Source organism: Schistocerca cancellata, chromosome 4, assembly GCF_023864275.1.
Source record: "Schistocerca cancellata isolate TAMUIC-IGC-003103 chromosome 4, iqSchCanc2.1, whole genome shotgun sequence".
NCBI lineage: Eukaryota > Metazoa > Arthropoda > Insecta > Orthoptera > Acrididae > Schistocerca > Schistocerca cancellata.
Window position 1 is genome coordinate 838,681,732 of NC_064629.1, and position 14,992 is coordinate 838,696,723.

General features: G+C 35.6%; 1 protein-coding gene across 1 annotated transcript in view; it reads right to left on the reverse strand.

The window, feature by feature from the left end:
- LOC126184936 (hepatocyte nuclear factor 6) overlaps window positions 1-14,992 on the reverse strand; it is a 613,909-nt gene that overhangs the window by 24,636 nt on the left and 574,281 nt on the right. The window contains exon 4 of the mRNA XM_049927609.1: window positions 13,477-13,589. Coding sequence (XP_049783566.1) covers window positions 13,477-13,589 — 113 coding nt within the window. The remainder of the gene's footprint in view (window positions 1-13,476; window positions 13,590-14,992) is intronic.

Here is a 14,992-nt window from a genome sequence, read left to right on the forward strand (position 1 = left end):
CTGCACGAACAGTTTGATGACATTTGCAGCAGCATGGACTATCAGCTCAGAGACCATGGCTGTGTTTACCCTTGACACTGCGTCACAGACAAGAGCGCCTGTGATGGTGTACTCAATGATGAACCTGGGTGTACGAATGGCAAAGCATCATTTTTTCAGATGAATCCAGATTCTGTTTACAGCATCATGATGGTTGCATCCGAGTTTGGCGACATCGCAGTAAACGCACATTGGAAGCATGTATTCGTCATCACCATACTGGTGTATCACCTGGTGTGATGGTATGGGGTGCCGTTGGTTACACGTCTCGGTCAGCTCTTGTTCTCATTGACGGCACTTTGAACAGTGGATGTCATATTTCAGATGTGTTACGACCCGTGGCTCTACCCTTCATTCGATACCTGTGAAACCCTTCATTTCAGCAGGATAATGCACAACCGCATGCTGCAGGTCCTGTACGGGCCTTTCTGGATACAGAAAATATTTGACTGCTGCCCTGCCCAGCACATTCTCCAGATCTCTCACCAATTGAAAACATCTGGTCAATGGTGGCCGAGCAACTGGCTCATCACACTATGCCAGTCACTACTCTTGATGAACTGTTGTATCGTGTTGAAGCTGCATGGGCAGCTGTACCTGTACACGTCATCCAAGCTCTGTTTGACTCATTGCCCAGGTGTATCAAGGCCGTTATTACGGCCAGAGATGGTTGTTCTGGGTACTGATTTCTCAGGATCTATGCACCCAAATTGCGTGAAAATGTAATCACATGTCAGTTCTAGTATAATATATTTGTCCAATGAATACCCATTTATCATCTGCATTTCTTCTTGGTGTAGCAATTTTAATGTCCAGTAGTGTAATAATAGTCCACCAGACTCCATAGCTTTGTCATAGCCAACAAAAACCTTGGGAACTTGACCTGCCCTGGAGGACATGGAGCACAATCAACAGGATCCAGATCAATGATAGGAGATGCAGTGACCTACTATACAAATGGGAAAAGACTACCATTGTGGAGTTCACCTGTGGCTCCCAAGACAGACTGTCAGACACCTTGAGTGTCCTCAAAATTTGTATCCTGGAAATCCCTCATATGTCTTGGACATTTTTTGTAGCAGTGATCAGTCATAATAATAATATATGTAAATTTGGGAATTATGTACATACTTTACTTGTATTTCTAAAGTGATCCATAATTGTTATACAACTGATAATGATAATGTCCAAAGATGAATAAATAAAAAATAATTACTCTACATAAGTAATTATGCACAGATCAAATGTTTTTAATAGGTGTAGTATAGGTCCAGGAGATATCCGCTACAGATAAACAATAATTGTGGGTGCAAAATTAATTCTCATAGAAGATTCTCTTTTGCCTTGACATGTAATCCATCATTGTTTTTTCTGGTCTCTGCTACCATCCTGTAGTACACTGATGTCTTGACTGACTGTCGCTTCATAAGGTAGATTAGAGTTTAATGCCTCACTGACACTGAAGTCATTAGAGGTTCATCACAACCTTGGCTTACAAAAGGCTGAGGAAGGAAGTTCGCTGAGCCATTTTCAAAGGAACCATCCTAGCATTTGCGTGGAGCGATTTAGGAAAACCTGGGGATCCCTAAATCTGGATTGCCTGACACAAATTTGAACCATCATCTTCCTGAATGCAAGTACTGTTCTCCTTCACTTGGTTGATGCTTCATCATCTGCTGAAGAGATCACAGGTTACCAGCTCTGGAGGGGACATGGTTGCCCCAAAAATAAATTAACCCTTGGAATTAGCATAACAGTGCAAACATATAACAAACCTGTGAATTACAAATTTGATGATTATTAATGCAGTATACCATGTAGCAACATACACATTAGACAGTAGTTTCTATAACATCACTTTTAATCTCAACAGTTCCCATTTGCCTCCTTAATTTCCTAAAAATTCTCTTTCCTGCCCAATGGCACCAAAATCTAGCCTTTCCATTTCATGACATATACAGTTTCTTTACTGAGCTTCCTTACCATCAAAGAGACAGTATTGGAGGTCTGAAAGTACCATCATTAGTTTTCTGTGATTTAACTGAGCTAACTTGAAGACGTTAAGATATAAAAGGGAACAAACATAGTTCTCATCATTGACTATAATTACACTATGGTCTAACTCCTTGTAATTGCATTACATAACTCAAAAATATTGTTTTAATTAAGATGTTTACAGGAATACACAGAATGGAGAAAAATACCGAAACACCAACAACCCTACACAGTACCATGCCTAATACAGTATAGAAAAACCACTAGTATTCAAAACAGCTGCCGGTCTTCTTGGAATGGATGATTTTCAAGGGAATCTTATACCATTCTTTCTGCAAAATAGTGGGAAGTTCAGGTAACAATGATGAAGGTAGACAGTGATCAAGTACCCTTCTCTCCAAAGTAGACTACAATGGCTCAATAATATTGAGATTTGGTGATTGTGGTGATCAGAAAAGACATGGCAATTCATCATCAGCTCACACAACCAGTCCTGGATGATGCAAGCAGAGCATCACTACAAGAGTTGTACTTTTTTCTAGTAAAATATACAATTGTTGATGATGTTACCTTGAGCAGTCACCAGTCATCAACCTGATGTCAACCTGCTGCCTCAGCACAAATCTGCCAATGTATAGGTTATTCATCAAAAGCTTCTACATACCTATTTCACTTAAGATAATTTTTGGTATGATAAATGTGTTGATTTTCTGTTTTACTTTGACAATAGTAATTAAGGCCTTATGAAACAGTGAAGATCATGTTATTTTAACCTTATTAACCATGAAGATGCAAGTATGAAATTGTCTTTTTTGAGTGGAACTGTCTAGTTTTTTGATTCCAGAATGGAAGTTGTTGAATATTTATGCTGGTCTTTAGATAGTATCCTTGAGTTAGTTCATTTACAGCAAATTCTTTATTGCTAAAGTTGTTAATGTATCTGTAGAAAGTGTTTTGAGTCATCAACAATGTATAGGAGGGCATTACGATTTCAGAGATGCTCACTTTAAATCTAAATTCATTATGGTCCCTAGGTATCATACTGTGTAAACACACTAACTCAAGTTATGACACACCTTTTGCATTACTAAAGACTACTATATTTCAATGTTTCATAAAATACACAGCTATATTTATCTACAACAATGGCTAGTTATTATCTGTGTACAAAGCAGATATTTGTTTCATAATCATGCTGACTCTTATTTGAATATTTATCAGACATCACTTCCTCATAAATGAACATGTTCTCAGAGAAAAATTTGAGATTGAAATTGATATTGTTACTATATGACATGAACATGAATAGCTTACCACACTGCCCAGGGATTCAATAGAAAGTGGCATTCTGTCAGCAAAGAAATTCTCAGCTTAGTTGAAAAGCTGGTCAGATATCCAATACATGTCTACTTTCTTTATGATCTGCCAGTGTGATACTAAATCAAACAGTTTTAAGAAGTCCACAAGCATGAATTCATTTGGATACCTCTATGAATTGCTGTTAGTATATTATTTGTGACCAGTAAGAGCTGAGTTTCACATGATCAGAGTTTTCAGGATACATGCTAGAAATACAAAGTTAAATAATACAGGATGAGAGATATGAGGGACAGTACTGCCTGTTTTGTAGATTGGTATTGCTTTCTCTCTTTTTTTATTTGCTAAACTAGAAACCAGGAGAATTTGCAACTTTTGTGGGAATAATCATCTCTACACTGGCCACTGTTCTGGATTTTTTTAAAGAGTCATTGAATCTTTTTGTATCTCACATCCACTAATAGCCTTGTCCTTGTCTATAATTATTTTGCTAATTAGAGCTGCCTCCAATACTCATGAAATGTTTCAGCTTCTAGGGCCATGTGTCTGAGTATGCTCATTTTCCTGCACATCTGCAGAAATGTGGCAGCATGCCTGGTAGCATTATTCAGAGAACTATTTAAGGCAATAAACTTTTTTGTTGTTGCAAAAATTTGTCAACCCATAGTAAATTTACTTTTTTGTACACAAAGTACTCAACTTAACCGTGAAGCCATAATTAAAGCTGGTTGCAGAGTATTCTACACCTACATCAAGCACAACTTTGAACATTCAGAGCAAAAATATCATATAAACTCCACAGTTTACTCTGATATAGTCAAATATACTTCCACACCATGCTATAACCACTCCAGTCACACAGATTACTTGTGAACATCATTACTGCCAATTCTATGGAGGACAGGAGAAAGCAATTTTGTGTAATGATTTAATGTTAATTTAAGTCTTGAAAAATGTATTGACAAGAGTCACAATCACTTTTGCAAACAGTTTTAATAGGTTTGCCACATTTGACAGGAATCAAATGTCCTTCGTAAAATAAGATGGATGTGGGAGATCACTTAAAAATAGCTGAAGGGAATACTATTGCTGAAGGAAAATATACTGGTGAGTCAGCAAGTGAAATAGCAAGAAACTCAGACATCTTATGCTAAATGATATAATTTTGCAAAAATGGTCCAAAAATCTATGGAAATCTAGATGGGTCCATACCACTGGAGAGTTCATAATATATCAAAAGTCTGACAGATAACCAACAATTATTTAAGAAGAAATTAAAAGAATTTCTGAATGACAACTCCTTCTACTCCATAGAGGAATTTTAGATATAAATTAAGAAAAAAAAGTTGTTATATTAACTTAATTAAATTGTTAAATTAACTTAATTATGTCATGTATTGGAAAATTTGACTCGTTCCACATCATTATGAAATATCGTATTCATGATCCATGGAACTAGTATTAATCTAATCTAATGGGGAATCTGGAAATTTCTCTAGTTGTATGGTGTTACATAGTTCTTCAGTGCGTTTCAAATATCACCTCAAAAAAGACTTCTGGGACTGCAACTGATGACAAAATTTGAATCAATCAGTATTCCTTATTTTCAAAGTGTAATTCAATTTTAGGTTTTGTCCAAAGTCAATCTACCAGGAAAACTCAAGAAGGCAATAACTATTTCGAAGTATGTAATGATGGTACTTATTCTTTGAGAAAGGTGGCCATACAACAACAGCAACAAATGGAAATGCAAAACAACCAGTCAGTCCACAGTAACTTACAGCAGTTTATTTTGACAAACTGGAAAAGAAGTTTATGAAAACAAGCAAACAATTCAAAATTCTAGTCCATTTCTATCCATGATGACATAATTTTTTTGGACACTCCTCTTCTGATAACACAGAAAGATCTGCTGGAATTAAATGTTGTAAATTAAAAGAGCTGCTTGTTTTGTTCTGGGAGATGCAAGAGTATAAAGAAAGAGCACTTTGTAAAGATAGAATGTTTAGCATTTGATGTGGCATAACATGTACAGAGTATCCCAAAATGTCCAAAGCATTCCTCATTGAATTATATGACATTTATTTCAAATTGTGATCAATGACACATAGTGGAGGGTCAAATTGTAAACTGCATACCACAGATATAAAATGAATGTAGCAGAGACTCATGTTTACCACAGCTGAATGAAGTTAACAGCAAATTAAATCTTAAATACTCAAAATAACAAAATCAAATTACATCAATTAAAGTGACTCTTATTAGAATTCTAAATTAACTTGGATTAATAGAGAACCAATTCAGGAGATCTCATGCCTACTCCCATTTGTAGTTATCTTTGTGTCATAAGAGCTTTTTAATTTATTTCTGTAGTATTTGATGTTACACAGACTTATTGTAGTACTGTCTACCTCTCTAGTTGCATGATCAATGTGGCAAGATGCCATGAAAGGGAACTGGGTCTGATTCCCAACTGGGTCAGAGATATTCTCTGCTTGGGGACTGGGTGTTGTGTTGTCTTCATTTTTATGTCATCCTAATTGACACACAAGTTGTTGCAGTGGCATCAATTAAAAAGACTTGCACCGGGAAACTAGTCTATCTGACAGGAGGCCCTATCCACATGCACATTTCATTTCATTATTGAAACACTGATCTTAAAACTGTAAATGTCAGATCCTGAGGAGAAAATATTCAAGACATTTTCACTCATCAGAAACATAAACTTGTTATATGATGTTTCAGCACACTGCACCATAACTCAGTGAACATAAATCCATTGAATCTAGTGACTGTATTTTGGGGGTTTACAAGTTGTACAGGTAACCAAACACAGTCACAAAGTAGGCAAATACACAGAAGTATTCTGCTCACTAATGCTTTCTCAACTTTTTAAAGATGGTGATGACTCTTTCAGTACTTTTTCAAAGAGTGGACAGTAACCTTCTACTTGAGTTCATCTCCCCACTGGGGTCTGGACATGACAGGAAGGTAGATGCATCCAAAAACATAGAATAAAAGGAAACTATAGAGAAACTAAATGAACCAAATATGTAATGATTGCCATCACTTACCTAAACCACTGCTATTGAAGTGTGGTAGGATGGCACTGACAAAGGTTTATTTTTCTTCTTTGTTCTGCATATCCATACACAGTTTTGAGCAAATATTGGCACTGAATGGTCTGCAGTGTGTCAGAATCTATGTCCAAGTCACTCTCTAAATGTTGTATTTAAAATGAGATCTATCTGCAAATCCTTAAAAAATGCCACCTTTCAAGCAAATAGATTACTAATATATCCCAGCTTCCCTAAGTAACTGCTGTGGTGCTATTTTCAGTCATATCTCTTAAAGTATCCTTGCTCTAACTTAGGAGATGAGGATGCTCTACCTAACAGCAAACAAAGCAAATAAACATTGCTTTATACAAAATTTGCCTCAATTCCTGCATTATCTACTGCAGAAATTGTATAGTTAAGAATATACTGGCAAAAAAATCTCTGGAACATCTAAAAACAGTTGAGGGAGAGAGAGAGAGGAGAGAGAGAGAGAGAGAGAGAGAGAGAGAGAGAGAGAGAGAGAGAGAGAGAGAGAAAGAGAGAGAGAGGAAGGGAGGGAGGGAGGGAGGGAGGCAGGGATGGAAGGAAGGAGGGAGGGATGGAGGGAGGAAATGAATCTACATTTAAGTTTCTTTATTAAGTGAAGCCTAAGTAGTTCAGATCCTTTTTCCTTCCTTATTGAAAGTGATATTATGCAAAAAATGTATTGGAATTTTCATTCAATGATCTGCTGACATTCCTGTTCAACAACTGCTCATATTCATCACACATTTTTGTGGTCAAGAACACAGACATCTTACATGAAACACAATGAGATTATGTGAAATAATGGCTTCAGTTTCTGAAACTTGGGCTTATTCCTTTCACGGTAAAGAGTAGTAGCAAACCTACAATTTCTGGATCACATTAAGCCTTTTGGACTCATCGATAAATTAGCTCTGTTGAAAACTGTAACCATTTAGCAGGAAAATGAATTTATTATTCTGTTCCCTTTTCAATAGGGTGAACTCTCCACCTGAGTTCCAGCATAACATGGTCACACAGAAATTACTGAAGAAAGATAAACATATAAATATAATTTCCTTAAACTACAAATGGAGAAGGAAGATGTGGAGATGGAATATTTAGTCTGTTTCACACTTGATTAGTGAACTGAGCCACATTTGCATCAGGCATAAAAGAAAATAATGAAACTATCAACAACTGTAAACTTCACGACTTCTCTCATTCCTTCATGACATATATTTCTTTAGTTGCACTATTTGGACTTATTTTTCTTTTGTTACATTTTTAGAAATCTGTTATTTTACTTCCAGAAAATATTTACGTGTTTTAAATGTCTTGGTTGTAGCATAGGTTGCCAAACTGTAATGAAACTTTCCATTCAAGCAAAGGGCTGTATTAGCTAAAATTTCAAATTTATAGTTGTTCCAAATAGTGCCACAGTTTTGTCACAAAGATGGAATTTGAGAAGTGTGCTGTGATGAAAATAATTCAATATCAGCTTGTTTCTTTGAGGCCATCTGGAATTCAGGTGTAGAGTTCGGTATCTCCATGTTGGGAAACAATATTATGCTTTGCAAGGTGAAGAGCCTAGTGCAACAGAGTGCACAAGGCTCTCCAAGTTTCACTTTAGTGAAACAAAAATAAATGTTAAAACAATTGCAATAAAAAGAACAAGCATAGACATCTGTACAAAATATATTTTAACATACATAGGTGCAGTCAACACAACACGTAAAGACAGATAAAGTTCCCTTCATTATAGATGGTAGAATCCATTATTATGTTCTTGAAGGTCACTGTACTCCACATTGTCCAGTGTTCTAATGCTTGCCAACTTCTGTTTTCTTGAGCAGAACAGTATCAATAGGTGCTGCATTTTAGATTATTTTATGATCACCTGACGAGTGTGGAGTTAAAATCCTTGCCAATGAATTTGTATATGTAGAAAAATATACATATATATTTTTATACATCTGCTAGAAAAAATATATATAACCATATAATTTTCTTCTTCATACTGAAAATTATGTCCAATAAAATAGCACCATAAGAATATTTCCCTGTCAAGATTCACAGCCACACATCATTTTTGTCTGTAAATGATCATAAATTGCACTTCATGTATCCACAGTAGCAAAATTAGTACCTATCTAGATTCCTCCAGTACATGATATGTGAAATAACTAAAAGACAGATTGTAAAACAGTTTTCATCACTTTTTTTACTGTGTACAATTTTTTTTGTTAAATGTCAATTTCTTGAAAATTTTCTTCTTGTAGATTCAAACCACACAGCTCTTCTTCAGTTTCAATATTTAACACAGTAATATTAGCATAAGTCAGTTGACAGATATGGCACATCACATGTAATATTGCCAAGAGCCAGTTAACAATTATGTGCGAAAATAAGAAAAATATAATAATTTACATCTTCACTGTGCAGTTGTTTATGTCTCATACAGCAGCACTCTCTTGAGTATTGTCCTGAAGATTCACACCAATATTCCATTTCTTCTGTGAAGTAACACTGATGTAGTTGTATTGACCTGTAATCATTTCAATACTTATAATTTGCTTACTGATGAGCTTGACTGTCTTTTGATAAATATTCAGGCTTGCAGAGTACATTGTATCCTGTGAAGGCTAGGTAGAAGCTGTGTAATTTGTCCATTACTGAATGATTTCTTCTATTCTGGTATCAACTATCTTCAGATTGACAGGAAGTGGTACTAAGATAATATTTCCTTCTTCTTTTAGCTCTGTTTAATAAAATATTTGTGTATTAGAAAAATAAATAACTATTTTATTTTGTGCAAATGATGAAATATACTGTAGTTGCATCAGGATCCAGAGCCATGATAAATTTCTTGATGATATCAATATTACACAATTGCTGCTGTTGTTGGGGTTAAACCATCATTTTCTTTTATTTTATTTTGTTCACTAATATGTACTTCCAGCTGCGTAGCCATTCTCAAGACTAAAGTGAGACCTGTTAATCACTGTCGACACATTCTTCTATGTCACACAATTTTTGAAGCAGAGCACAGTAATCATACTTTAGAGTTATTAGAGGTAAATTGTATAAACATATGATATCATCATATTGTTGTATTTTCCTGATAGCTGCAGAAGAAATAGTGTAATTACACTACATTCATAAACCATTGGTTAAAAACTGTATTTTGAATCAGTTGAGTTTTGATATCCTGAGTGTAATTCACAATATACAGTGACTTTTGTTACTAAACTAAAATAAAACATGGTGCTCTTCTGTTTTGTTAAAGGATTCATCTCAAAACTATCCCATGTCAGTGGACAATTTCACACCACATTCATCTTAAAACAGAGCATTTTTTCATCTTCACTACAACGACAGAATTAATCAGGTTGTCCAAGGTGTATAATAATGTTCTTCCATCAAAACTTCATTCACACACATTTATCTGTTCCAAATTTTTTCATTCTTTATACCAACATATTATTTTGAATAACGCACAAACACAATTTCACTACTAGTAGCATACTACTGATTCATGGTCTGAAAACCCTTTTGGTGGTTAAAGTAATTAAAACGGATGCAACAATTTCAAATGTTCACTCGCTGTTTAGTCTTCCTTGTGACTTCTGCCCCATTGCTCCACCATGAATATTCATTCGGAGATTTTAAACTGTATTCTTAATTAAGATTTTGAGTCTACCACCCCTCACAAACTCTGCTTTAAATCATTATTCACATTCAGCTGCTGAACATTAATCCATTTATAACAGAATATTCATGGTGTAGAAGCTTATTGCAAATATTCTTCAGATTTCACAGTGTAACCCAATTGTCAATTCTGGTAGAATACATATTAAATTGCTTGTAGTTTCATAGTAAACTCTCACTCCCTGCATTTTATTGGATGTTCAGTTTATCAAAGAGGAAACTGTAAACCAAACTAAACATTCGAATGTGCCCTCAGTCTCATATATTCATCCAACATAACGTAGTGTGTAGATCTGCCACAATACAATTACATCATTGCTAATGTGTATTCATTATTACTGTAGAACTGACATAATCAGTTCCAAGACCTTCTGATTACCAACAATATCACTATTAGTTGCATTATGGTAACTGATATAACATATTATGAATTAAGGCACTCCTGTTTTGCAATATTCTGTGGTTTTTCAGATATGTCTTAAGGACACCTCAAGAAGAAGGTGTTTCTTATAACAAATGCAATATGGTATTAAAAGTGAGAAAATTATTTCTGAAATGATCACTTCATATTGATCACAGGTCATATCTGTGAAAATCTTAAGCAGTAAGGCATCTTCAATGTCATTTGTCTGAAAATCCTTTAAATTCTTCTGTTTTGTGCTTAGTTACATCAGTAAAATGACTGATTTGTTAGCTCAGCTCATTCTTCAATAAATCTAGCACTTCAGTGTTCTGAAGAGGTGGAAGGCAATTGTTGTCTTGCTTGTATATTTTTACTAAGATTTAAACCTTCACTTCGCCAATGTTGTGTCAATCACTTACCCAGCATGTGGGCAGTCAATTATGTGAACCACTGGCACTTCTTCATGATGATTGAGAAAATATTGAGTATGTATGTCCATCAGCTGACACATCTGCATGAAAATGGCCTTACAGTTCCATCGAATGTCCCAGATGACATGTTTCCAAGAGAGTTTTAATTTTTCCTTCTTCTGTTGTTCATCTTTGCAGTACATATTTTCACCTTTCCTCACATCAGTAAGCATAAACAAGTATGACATTCACTACAATAAGTGCATATAATGTCCTGTCTCCTTCCAGGTTACTAAATATGTATTCCATTGCTTCACTTAATATGGGTAAACATAAGTAGATTTTATTGATTTATTTCACTATAAGTGAAAAATCTCTGATCGGCACCAAGTTAGACTTCTTTCTTAATTTAGATGAAGGTAGTTCTATGCGAAAATTCCACATAATTATCACAAAGACAGTTAGAATTGCAAACATCTTAGTAGAGTACCAGCTGCAATTATTCTTCATCATCATCATCATTATTATTTTCCTCTGTGTGAAGGCAAAAAAAAAAAAAAATTCAATTTTCTCTGGATTAGACAAACCTTCATTATATACTGTTGTGTAGTGTAGCATTCAATCCTTCAATGTAAGTCATATTGTCAAATTGTTGAGTTTCATCTGCTACAACATATAGCACACTTGAATTTTGATGCAGAGGCCCATCTAGCAATGTATTAGTGTTTCATTTTGAACTAGAAATTATTTCCTGGGAGGTTTATCTTCTTTCTTTTTGTTTCCTGTTAGTGAAAAAGTATTCTGTGTGAATATATCCAGATAACTGATGATGCCACTTATACAAACAACATATATATTTTTTAATGGCTGGCTTCTCTTCATATAGAAGACTCAATATGTTCCATCAAGCTTCTTCAAAAGACTGCATACCTTCTGAAACTATTGCTAACCACTACTGAAAACATAAATTCACTTGATTTGTAATAAAATGAGGCAGAGTAGTAAACAAATCTCAGTAAACTGTGCATATTATGTTCAGATACAATTTTTAAGTCTACCAGTCTTTACATACTTGTAATATCTAGTGCCCTTTATATAATGTGGTAAGTCGTGTAACTGGAGTTGTGCCCATCACAAAGGTAACCACGATTTTGAACTCTGTTACATACACTAAAATGAGATTTCAGACACTGATTCACAATGAATGAGGATTTGCTGTTTCTTTTCCTTATGGTGAGAGTTCTTGCTGAATCATTCATGCAGAAACCCATATTTTTGCAACACTGTTTTAAGCATAATATTTGCCTATCATTTGTCAACCAATTTTTGTTGTTACAGAATTTAGTGTGTTTTATATTTTGTAGTGACTTTCAAGATATTAAATTTCAGTCATCATTATAGGCAACCATTTCCCTCTCCCCTCCTATTTCACAAAAAGCTGATCTTGCATCACCTTGGACTTAGGCAAGTTTTAATATGACAGCAGCATATATTTCCTCTCTGAGCAATGAAAACAATAGACTGAATCACAGTTCTTTAAAAGTTATGCATGAAAACACTAAGTAAAGCATGTCATTCAGTTACTTTAAGGATTTTCTATAAATTAACTAGTATCACAAATCAGTGATCTGCTATTCATTTAGATTTTTGAAAGCAGCATCATAAATTTTTAGTGGTTCTTTGAATATTTTATTATTTTGCATAAGATGTCAGATGCAGATTTGTGTCCATACACCATGCTGAAGTAGAGTAACCTTTAATCAAATAGTATATGAGCCTTCTTCAAAATATAAGGATCTTACAAATGCATCACTAAAAATGACAAAATAGCTTACAACCAGAAGCTGGTTTAAATATTTGCATCCTTCATGATTTCTAGAAGCTCAATAATAACTTTTTTGTGAATACCAACTGCATATTTCAGTTACGTTTCTACCACTCCATGCTAAATGTCAGCATCACCAGCAAATACTGTTATTTTACTTTACAAATATATGGCTAATGTCAGTGTTAGTTAATTTTAGTGATGAGCCTTCTGCATCCAAACAAGAGAAATATGTTCAAATATATAGTTACTAATCCATTTCTCTTCTGAGAAGACCTACATATTTAAATCTAGTACTGGCTGTATTATTTAATTCTTTCACTATGCTTTTCTTTTCCATGTGTTACTAATAGTTGAATTTTTCATGATTTTTAGTGGTCAGAGTAGAGCGCATATGGTTTGCTTTCACTTCTGATCATTTGAAATAAATATTAGCTCTGAGAAATGTAGTGTTTCTCACAGGAAAATAAAACATCATCATTTCCTCTGTATTACTTTCTTGATAACGCTGTCATATTTGCTATCTTCCATACGAATTTGGAGATACCGAACTCTGTACAATGCACCTGACTTTCCATGGTCAAACTTGTGCCAGGGGACTCAGACTCATTATCCAATATCCAAAGAGGTGCTATTCTTCCTCCGTGAGCTAACATATTCCGCTCTCCATATCGATTTCTAACTGCAGGCAAAATATATACATGGTAGTTCCACCTTAAAAATAGCCTGTAGAGTACGGCGCTGCAGGTCGGTGAAAACCAATCGTGGCTTCTTGGGGGCGGGTGAGTGCTCTGGTTGGCTCTGGGGGTCGTCTTTCCTCTTGCAGGCTGAAACATAGTTGTTGATTACTGTAAAACAGCTGACTTTTATTTATAGCAAAGATTTAAACAGCCAAAGTTTGTTCAATTGGCCTGGAAATAACAAAATTGTGGTAACTCATTGAAATGCCACACAAAACTGTATTTAATTTATTAATTGACATAATCTATATACTATAGCATTACACCCATAATTTGCAAGAAGTATGTAATCAATGTCCATAATTTCAGAAAAATGTAGTTTTGTGGGCCAAAGGTACATCACAACTCATGTCGCAATTCGAATAATGTTGGTATGTCTGGCTGAAATATTAATTTCTCCATCTAACAAATAATAACTTGGGAAAGTGATGGAGGAACAACAATGAGATAAGCAAAGAGTATATACACTGAAGCACCAATGAAACTGGTATAGGCATGCATATTCAAATATAGATATATGTAAACAGGCAGAATATGGCACTGTGGTCAGAAACCTCTATATAAGACAACAAGTGTCTGGTGCAGTTAGATCGGTTACTACTGCTACGATGGCAGGTTTCAAGATTTAACTGAGCTTGAATGTGGTGGTATACTCAGCACACCAATGAAGTCGGGATTTTCCCATACGACAATTTCATGAGTGTACCATGAATGTCAGAAATATGGTAAAACATCTAATCTCTGACATTGCTGCAGCTGCAAAAAGATCCTGCAAGAATTGGACCAATGACGACTGAAGAGAATCTTTCAACATGGCAGAAACGCAACCCTTCCGCAAGTTGCTGCAGATTTCAATGCTGGGCCATCAAAAGCCTTGCCTGGGCCCATAAACAATGAAATTGGATTATTGATGACTGGAAACATGATGCCTAGTCAGACGATTCTGGTTTCAAATTGTATCGAGTGGATGGACGTGTATGGGTATGGAGACGACCTCATGAATCCATGGACCCTGCATGTTAGCAGGTACTGTTCAAGCTGGTGGAGGCTCTGTAATGGTATGGGGCATGCGCAGTTGGAGTGATATGGGACATCTCATACATCTAGGTATGACTGACAGGTGACACACACGTAAGCATCCTGTCTGACCACCTGCATCCTTTCATGTCCATTGTGCATTCCAACAGACTTGGGCAATTCTAGCACGACAATGCAACACGCCGCATGTCCAGAATTGTTACAGAATGGCTCCAGGAACACTGTTCTGAGTTTCAATACTTCCACTGGCCACCAAACTCCCCAGACATGAACATTATTGAGCATCCAGAATGAGATTTTCACTCTGCAGCGGAGTCTGCACTAATATGAAACTTCCTGGCAGATTAAAACTGTGTGCCAAACTGAGACTCGAACTCGGGACCTTTGCCTTTCGCAGGCAAGTGCTCTACCAACTGAGCGACCCAAGCACAACTCACGCCCAGTTCGCACAG